The sequence below is a fragment of the Diaphorina citri genome, unplaced genomic scaffold (genome assembly GCF_000475195.1).
Source record: "Diaphorina citri unplaced genomic scaffold, Diaci psyllid genome assembly version 1.1 scaffold1114, whole genome shotgun sequence".
NCBI lineage: Eukaryota > Metazoa > Arthropoda > Insecta > Hemiptera > Psyllidae > Diaphorina > Diaphorina citri.
In genome coordinates this window covers 7,723-17,771 of record NW_007378543.1, presented here as the reverse complement: position 1 = coordinate 17,771, position 10,049 = coordinate 7,723, and the positions used below count along the sequence as shown (strand labels likewise).

General features: G+C 37.5%; 2 protein-coding genes and 1 long non-coding RNA gene across 3 annotated transcripts in view; 1 reads left to right on the top strand and 2 right to left on the bottom strand.

Annotated features, from left to right (window-relative positions):
- Window positions 1–2,972: 2,972 nt before the first annotated feature.
- Window positions 2,973–3,584, top strand: LOC103514274 (calmodulin-like). The gene has a single exon (XM_008479143.2). The coding sequence runs from the start codon at window positions 3,068–3,070 to the stop codon at window positions 3,542–3,544; it is 477 nt and encodes a 158-aa protein (XP_008477365.1). The 5' UTR covers window positions 2,973–3,067; the 3' UTR covers window positions 3,545–3,584.
- A 1,473-nt stretch (window positions 3,585–5,057) lies between these two features.
- The window catches only part of LOC113469523 (apolipoprotein D-like), a 7,913-nt gene continuing 2,921 nt past the window's right edge, over window positions 5,058–10,049 (bottom strand). Inside the window, exon 2 of the mRNA XM_026827302.1 lies at window positions 5,058–5,207. Coding sequence (XP_026683103.1) covers window positions 5,058–5,207 — 150 coding nt within the window. The remainder of the gene's footprint in view (window positions 5,208–10,049) is intronic.
- On the bottom strand, window positions 7,997–9,987 carry LOC103514273. The gene is made up of 3 exons (XR_541643.2): window positions 9,957–9,987; window positions 9,570–9,665; window positions 7,997–8,067 (listed from the first exon to the last, which is right to left on the bottom strand). It is a non-coding gene; the product is annotated as an uncharacterized LOC103514273 (long non-coding RNA).

The window sequence follows — 10,049 nt, the reverse complement described above, 5'->3', positions numbered from 1 at the left end:
TGTTATCTTGCATTCGTGTAATAGCTACATCAGGCTCGATTATGTGCAGGTACATATTTTGACATTGGGAATTAGAACAATAACCGCCACTGCACCACGCCATGACAAATTGAAATGACATAGGTAGTTCATTTTAATGAAATGACATAGGTAGGTAGGTCAGAAGAGGGCAATGTCCTGGACATTTACTCGTACTGTCACCCCAGGGCGATAGAAAGCTCAAGAGCCAAGCATTGTTATTATGTAGCAGTAGCTAGATACATAGTATAGCTCATAGTCAAATAGGGTAATAGGGAGATTGTGTATAGATATTTAAAACTCTTAACGTAGGTAGGATACTATCATTTTCATATCTAAATGGATCTTTTTATGTAAATTGTTTCAGAAGATGATGGGAGAATACTGCCCTAAATGCCCCTGATTGAATCCAGAGCTTGCTTGTTTATTTTAAATGATAATTAGTCAATTATACTCACTCGTCTTATCAGAAGATGATGGGAGAATACTGCCCTAAATGCCCCTGATTGAATCCGGAGCTTGCTTGTTTATTTTAAATGATAATTAGTCAATTACCTATACTCACTCGTCTTAAAAAAAAAAAGAGTTTGATTATAATTTTAGATAATTTTGTTATTTCTTCTTTCCTTAGAGGAAACAAACATAATAGATCGCGGACCACACACTATTTAGAAATATACCATCATGGCTAACAAGGTAATATAGGCGCTTCCAAGGCATAAAAGACTAATTTAACTTTTATGTGCAGGTACATATTTTGACATTGGGAATTAGAACAATAACCGCCACTGCACCACGCCATGACAAATTGAAATGACATAGGTAGGTCATTTTAATGAAATGACATAGGTAGGTAGGTAGGTATTCGAAGAGGGCAATGTCCTGGACATTTACTCGTACTGTCACCCCAGGGCGATAGAAAGCTCAAGAGTCAAGCATCGTTATTATGTAGCAGTAGCTAGATACATATTATAGCTCATAGTCAAATAGGGTAATAGGGAGATTGTGTAGATATTTAAAACTCTTAACGTAGGTAGGATACTATCATTTTCATATCTAAATGGATCTTTTTATGTAAATTGTATCAGAAGATGATGGGAGAATACTGCCCTAAATGCCCCTGATTGAATCCGGAGCTTGCTTGTTTATTTTAAATGATAATTAGTCAATTATACTCACTCGTCTTAAAAAAAAGAGTTTGATTATAATTTTAGATAATTTTGTTATTTCTTCTTTCCTTAGAGGAAACTAACATAATAGATCGCGGACCACACACTATTTAGAAATATACCATCAAGGCTAACAAGGTAATATAGGCGCTTCCAAGGCAGAAAAGACTAATTTAACCCACGGCCAAACCTATAAATTTGTATGATTGTATACGTAAATGTAAGTATCAACCACCCAAACATATAACTTAACTGCAATAGATGTTTGCATTTTTGTGTTTAATGAAATACACGTCTAGGTCTTTTTGATTCGAAGTAAAGATATACCTACTGATTAATCCAAAGTGGTATGTGTAGGACTATAATTATTTGGTAGATAATTCAACAGTAAATAATGTAAACATATAAAGATGGATTACAGCATCCTATATATAGTCTGGTATTTGAAGAGAAGATAATTTTATTATTTGAGGCATAGAAACAATCAGGTTCAAATAACTACCCGTATAATACCTGTGTAGTAATATTTTATTGACGTACTCTAATAAAAATTAATTAATAAATAAGATTCTCAGGTACCTATAGTTCCTACATAGTTCTTCTAGTGCCCAGACTGCCTAGAGTGCCAAATTTCAGTGGAGTGAAATGAGTACCTACAGTCCGCTAGATAAATTTACTCAAAATAGCCAAAAAAAACCGACAAACATCGGCATGGAGTGATAAAAGCTGTGGGGAAATATGTCAAACTGATGTGGTGTCCCTCTCATTGCGGCATTCGCGGCAATGAGGCCGTAGACCAGGCAGCTAAAGATCCTTTATCTATTATCCCCCGTGATTATGGCAATGTTGCTCACCTCAATATATGCACACCTCAAGACTTTAAACCTTGGATTGCCAAACTAATCAAGACCCAATGGGAGAGGTCGTGGGACGATATTCCCAACAACAAACTCAAGAGAATAAAACCGAAAATCGAGGAGTGGCCATCCAGCCAAAGGAGCACCAGGATGGAGGAGGTAATGCTCACGAGGCTCAGGATTGGCCACACACGACTGACCCATATACATTTGTTCACCCGTGAACCTCAACCTGTGTGCCAATGTTGGGAAACCCTCTCCATCCAACACATCCTTGTCTGCCTCACACATGCCCACATCCGCTCCTCTTTGCCCTCACCACCCTCCCTATTTGACAATGTTGAAGGGGTTGATTCTCTATTCCTATACTTCAAAACCCTCACTTTATTCAACCTAATGTAACCTAGGGATATCAGCGCGAACGACCTACTGCCCGTAGAGTTAAAGCGCTTTAAAGGGGGAAAAAAACCGACAAACAAATCATCGGCTAACCCTCTCCATCCAACACATCCTTGTCTGCCTCACACATCCCCACATCCGCTCCTCTTTGCCCTCACCACCCTCCCTATTTGACAATGTTGAAGGGGTTGATTCTCTATTCCTATAATACCTACTTCAAAACCCTCAATCTATTCAACCTAATGTAACCTAGGGATATCAGCGCGAACGACCTACTGCCCGTAGAATTAAAGCGCTTTAAAGGGGGAAAAAAAACCGCTCCTCTTTGCCCTCACCACCCTCCCTATTTGACAATGTTGAAGGGGTTGATTCTCTATTCCTATACTTCAAAACCCTCACTTTAACCTAGGGATATCAGCGCGAACGACCTACTGCCCGTAGAGTTAAAGCGCTTTAAAGGGGGAAAAAACCGACAAACAAATCATCGGCTGATACAAACCAATCATTAGATTGTGACCTGACAGAGAGAGCCATCCATTTTTCACAATTAAGTAACAATTTTATATGAATTATCTTTAGTATCTACGGAAAAATATTGGAGAAAAAGTGATTTGAATTTGAAGAATGGATTTCCCAGTCGCAGAGGAAATCGATTATGAAGATTTATCAGACCAACAAATCTCTGATATCAGGGAAGCATTCTCCTTGCTTGAAGATATAACCACCCAAACAGTGCCAACTGCCAGATTGGAACTCCTGCTAAGACTTCTAGGACTTAATCCGAATGCCGAGTTCCTACAGGATACTCTCAACCAATTGGATCCTAACAAGGAGGGCAAGCTGAGGTTTGATCAGGTTTTGTCTGCTTCAATCAAAGCTTATAAGGTGGAACCTACGTATGAAGATTTGATTAATCTAGCCAAATCTTTTGATGCTGATGGCGATGGATTCTTGACCGTAGCTGAAGTTAAGAGACTTCTGATGAACAGCGGAGAGCTTTTAAGTCGTTATGACATTGAAGATATAATAGACCAATCTGGTGTAGATGTGGATAACAGGATTAGAATCAAAGACTTTGTGGAGACAGCTTATAATTACTGAATGATCAAATTCTGGACCGATAAAGTAAGATATGTATAAGTACAAGAGCGGATAACAGGATCAGAATCAAAGACTTTGTGGAGACAGCTTATAATTACTGAATGATCAAATTCTGGACGATAAAGTAAGATATGTATAAGTACAAGAGCTGGATAACAGGATTAGAATCAAAGACTTTGTGGAGACAGCTTATAATTACTGAATGATCAAATTCTGGACGATAAAGTAAGATATGTATGAGTACAAGAGATTTTTTTTTTATTTGTATTTATTAAAGTGTTCTAACATTATTTGAGGTATTATTTCATTACCACTTTCGTTTTCCTCGTAAAAAGACCTTTAATTTGATATATTATAACAAGTGTAACAACGAAGGTCTTATCGTCCCGAAGTCGAAGTGAGAAAGAAGAGAGGATAGGACAAAGCCAGCCGTTCCGGTACCGACCTTCAATCAGTGGTTATCTGGTTACTTTCCAGCTTTCCACCCAAGGGTATAAGAATATTATTAACACTATTTCAAGCATAGGTACTTACCTGAATTCGTAAACAGAGTGAGTTTTCCTTCCGTCAAATTGGTTCCAGCGAATTTCAAAGTCCCGTTCACCGTACTATCACTTTTCACCCTGAAAATAAAATGTAAGTACTCAGTTCCTCTTCATATTTTACAAAAATGTCCGTCTCGAAATAGGTAACGCTACTAATATGTCGTTACTGGGACTCGAACCACATCTCTCCGGATTACAAGTCCAACTTTCTACCTCTGAGCTAATCTTGTCAACTTAATGTCTATGGTTTCCTTGTAACTTCAGAGACTAATATGTCGTTACTGGGACTCGAACCACATCTCTCCGGATTACAAGTCCAACTTTCTACCTCTGAGCTAATCTTTTCAACTTAATGTCTATGGTTTCTTGTAACTTCAGAGTAGATATATACAATGCGCTAAAAAAATTGTCAATCTCAATCTTAATTCTAGAAGAGAACTTACCATCTGTTTTGCTGACTCGTGGAAACTTCTACAGTTCCGTCATCATTTCTGGTGTAATTCGTCGTTAATTACTATGATTTAATTGAAATGCAAATCAAACCCGGTCATGAGAGAAGTCATATTAAATTTGGTGGGTATGATATTACTGTACCTACGAACTGACGAGCAGTAGATTAGTACTTGCCATAACTTTTATCTTCTAAGAAATATTAATTTCTTTTAGATTTGATCTGCACTCTTAAATCAAACAGATCTTAAGATAAGTAAAAAACCCATAGATAAATTCCGTCTGATCTGGTCAGCCATGGCCAAATTTTTAGTAGATATTTTAATTTTTAGGACGCTCAGGTATCCAGTAGTAAGTACACATAGGTACTTAATTATAATTATTATTGAGAATATTGAGATATCTCTCATCACATTTTCTCTCTGCTGTTGCAATTCGGTACCTACTTTGGCACATAATGGGACTGCCCAGTCTTATTTGACAGTATTTATTATAATTATGAGATCAAAATGTGAGTATTAGGAATGGTTAATCATCCATCTGTTCTGCTGACTCGTGGAAACTTCTACGGTTCCGTCATCATTTCTGGTGTAATTCGTTACCGTACATTTTCGTCCCGGCTGGAAAACCGTGAAATATCGGTACTGTTCGTACCAGACTCCCAAATACTAGAACAGAAAAACAACCACAAAATATTTCTCATTAAGTACCTACTACCTACCTACTCAGTTACTGTTCGTACCAGACTCCCAAATACTAGAACAGAAAAACAACCACAAAATATTTCTCATTAAGTACCTACTACCTACCTACTCAGTTACCGAAAACACCACAAAAAGTACCCACTTAGATCGAAATATTTGAAATAAAAGTACATACCTACAAATGTCTTTCCCCTTTTCTTGCGAGGGAGGGTGGAATTTGCACCCAGGACCGGGTGTGGTGTGTGTGGGGGGAGTGTATTTGTGTGTGTGTGGTGGTCCCGTACAAAGGACGGGTCAACCACTAGTCTAATATAATCCTAGCGAATTTCGGACCCGGACAGGATCTAATCCTAGATAATTCCTGATGTCGGATATCGCTAAGCCCCGGTTCTGTAGACCCACAACTCTTTCCATAAGACATGGTAGGTATGCTTAACCCCGGCTGTTAAGATCAACTATACGAGTACACACCCTATACAGGAGATAGAATAAGGACCTAACCAGAGTAAAGTTAAGCATTTCTCTTCATCTCGTAAACTGGTTTCTGTGTAAGCAAAGCGTAGGTGCGATTTCTTCATACCTATTATGATTCCACAACGGACTTTCTTTCTCTTGAATTATGTGCTCTGGATGTTAGAAATGGCAAAGAATTGTTGGAGTAGAACGTTCGTAGGATACTTGGGTACTGCCTTGATGAGAGTAAAAGGTGAAACTGAAAGCTTCTCTTACCCCAGGAGTTAAATCTTTAGCGAAGAGATGAGATACGATACTAACTTGTCTTCTTCACATTTTTCAGGAGTACGACTTGATGGGTAAAACTTTCGTACTTTGCACCAAAAGTCCAAGAACTATGATTCGGGAAACATTCACATCTTCAACTGCTTGAGTAGCAGTTTTCTTACTTTTGACACATCCACTAAAAAAGAAAAATATTAATAACCATTTGTAAAATTTGGTATTTCTGGCACATCCACCAATAATACTCGTATGTAGGTACATTGTACTTCTCTCTCTCTCATTTAAAAATTCATTATTTATGTTACGCCTAGCTTGATATGAAGGTATGCAATGTGCTAAACTTATAGTCCACAAAAAGTATCATTTAATACATCATAATAATTATATGTATAAGTTATAGGTAGGTACATATCAGTTTTAGTCACAATACGGAGGTACCTACCTACCAACATAGGTACTAGTCTAAGAAATTTAGTGGAAAGTGGAAACTATCAAACTCTCACATCAATGGCAATAGTGGAGAGGCAAAATTTTCTATTGTATCTTTCACAAGCCATAGAGACAATATTAGTGGAGATGCAAAAATTACAATATTTTCAAAAATTCATTCTTACCATGTCCACATCTCTAATTGAATAATTACACAACTACCTACATAATGACTTTTGTTGCCCTGTGCAAAATTAGTTGCGTACAGTCGTAAATCATTGTTAATCCCAGTTCGGGTATCACAAAGCCCTTTAAACATCTGACGGTCTTATGTCCTCTTGCACAAGCCATAGAGACAATATTAGTGGAGATGCAAAAATTACAATATTTTCAAAAATTCATTCTCACCATGTCCACATCTCTAGTTGAATAATTACCTACGTCATAACTACCTACATAATGTTGCTTTTTTGTTTGTTGTTTGTTGCCCTGTGCAAAATTAGTTGCGTACAGTCGTAAATCATTGTTAATCCCAGTTAGGGTATCACAAAGCCCTACATCTGACGGTCTATCAGGCTTAACTTACTTATGTGTCCACACCTCTAATTGAATAATTACACAACTACCTACATAATGACTTTTGTTGCCCTGTGCAAAATTAGTTGCGTACAGTCATAAAATAAATCATTGTTAATCCCAGTTAGGGTATCACAAAGCCCTTTAAACATCTGACGTTCTATCAGGCTTAACTTATGTCCGCTTTACCTTTCCATAATATTTTCGAGTGTTTTAGAAGAGTCCTTTAGTCTGGAAGAGAATGACTCTGGAAGTCAGATGACTAATAAAGACAACATGTCGTTAAGTAGGTAGGTATATTGTACTCAATATTTATTTAATAAATACTAATCTTATTAATAGATCATCCTGAGAGAAGGCTGAAAATTGTCTCACAGACTTACAAAGAATTTAATTTTCATACAGTTAGTAGGGAAGGACATAAAATGTCCGTCCCCTGGAAACGAATTGTGGTGCACCTAGCCACCTAGGTACAGGTATTTCTTTTACCGTTATAATGTAAAGTAAATATGCGATTTTTCACAGCTTTATTTTAATTTTCATACAGTTAGTAGGGAAGGACATAAAATGTCCGTCCCCTGGAAACGAATTGTGGTGCACCTAGCCACCTAGGTACAGGTACTTCTTTTACCGTTTTAAAGTAAACTAAATATGCGATTTTTCACAGCTTTATTCCTGACATATTCGCTAAACGTTTTGATCTGGAATGTTGCTGTAATCTTCGTTCAAAGCTTCTACTGATTCTGCTGCATCAAATCTTGCTGCTTTCACACAGGTGGCCTGCTCCGTCTTGGTTAAAAATCGGACAGTCAAGTTGTTCTTTTTGAAGTCCTCCTTTGCCTTCTCCAGGGTTTGTTCGGATGGCACCTGCTCGCGGGTAAGAATCCAGCCGTATTCTGAAAGGAGACAAGTATAAGGCGATAATGGAAGATTGTAAGTGATTATTTGGCATCAAAATTATTGTAGGTTCCATCTATACATATGTACATTTTTGGTTCATGTACATCTCGGAAGTCCTCCTTTGCCTTCTCCAGGGTTTGTTCGGATGGCACCTGCTCGCGGGTAAGAATCCAGCCGTATTCTGAAAGGAGACAAGTAAGGCGATAATGGAAGATTGTAAGTGATTATTTGGCATCAGAATTATTGTAGGTTCCATCTATAATTATGTACATTTGGTTCATGTAGATCTCGCCATTGTTATCTCTCGTCCATTATCCAACGCTAAAATTTGGGACAATGAGACACAAACTTAAGATTCAAATTCAAACACTTTGTAAAATGTACATTAGACTAAGAATTTCAATCATGCAAATGTTAGCTTGCTCCTGCAACCTGTGAATTTCAGTAATGCCACACATAAAAAAAGCCATCATTCTGTCAGCTATAAGTGAATAAAAAAAGTTGCATGAAAAAGAGAGAAGTTGTGCTATAAAGGCAGCTAAAAAAGTGTGCAAATATTTGAAGTTTTTGAAAGCTGCCCAGGCCAAAAGCTTCCAAAGGTCCAAGTAGGGCCTAAGTGTTTGTCTAAAGCGTCCTTCTCTGTAAAAATCAGCTGAAAAAGGTCTAAACAGAAAAACTAAACTAACAAAAAGGTACGTTAAGGACACGTTGTTTGTGATCATCGCCAATGAAAGCTGGGAAAGCAGTATCCTGCCAAAACAATAAGTGCAATGCAATGATTGTGCTACAAAGTTCAACTCTACCACATTTAAGCAGTGTGCTAAAGCTACAATGCTACAAAGATCAAGTTTACCATAATGGTACATTGTAGCAGTTGGTGGAATAGGTTCATCGTTGGAGAATATTTCAACCCAAACAACACGAGTACGGGTGTAATGTTCTGGTACAGGTCTTGGATGATGGCCCTTGTGATGTGTACTGTCCGCTGAAGAAGACGAAAATTCGGGGAAGAGAGGATTCAAGGTCTACAGCCATACTTAAAGGTAGATAGTTTCGTTTATAGTAGGTACACGACCAGACAGCCATACTTAAAGGTAGATAGTTTCGTTTATAGTAGGTACACGACCACAGACAACTGAAATTCCCAGGGAACCATATGTATAAAGTACCTACAGCCATACTTAAAGGTAGATAGTTTCGTTTATAGTAGGTACACGACCACAGACAACTGAAATTCCCAGGGAACCATATGTATAAAGGATGTGTAGAAAGATAACACTTATTCCATTTTGACTGACAAATTTACGAATAAAACCCTGTACTTACCTATTTTGTATTTTTCTGTTCAATTTTATATTCGAGTTTTGGAGATCTCGCTGTCTACTTGATTGCCAACACAAGTTTTCATTGGTAAATAAGAGACAACTGAAATTCCCAGGGAACCATATGTATAAAGTATGTGTAGAAAGATAACACTTATTCCATTTTGACTGACAAATTGACGAATAAAACCCTGTACTTACCCTATTTTGTATTTTTCTGTGCAATTTTAGATTCGTTAAGTTTTGGAGATCTCGGTGTCTACTTGATTGCTAACACAAGTTTTCATTGGTAAATAATACATATTATGTAATTACTTTCATGGGTAAGTAAGTAGTAATATTTAGCGTTCCTATTACTTACGTGTATTGATGCGCAGAACTTCTTGGCATGCCCAGACTGATGCATACGTGTTGTAGTCAGTCCCTATGATCCAATATGGTGCACCCTTGTCTGCGGCTGATAGAAACACAGAATAATTCAAATTAATAAAATAATTTATTATTCCTGATAATCCTGATGTTTTTTTTTTTTTTTTTTTTTTTTTTTTTTTTTAAAATCGTGTAACAAGTGTAACAACGAAGGTCCTTATCGTCCCGAAATCGAAAGCGAGAAGAAAGAGAGGTATAGGACAAAGCCAGCAGTTCCGGTACGACCTTCAATCAGTGGGTTACCCTGGTTACTTTCCAGCTTTCCACCCAAGGGTATAAGAATACTATAGACACTTTTCTCAAGGCATAAGGTACTTACCTGAATTCGTAAAGCAGAGTGAGTTTTCATTCCGTCAGAATTGGTTGCCAGCGAATTTCAAGTCCCCGTTCAGCACCGTACTATCACTTTTCA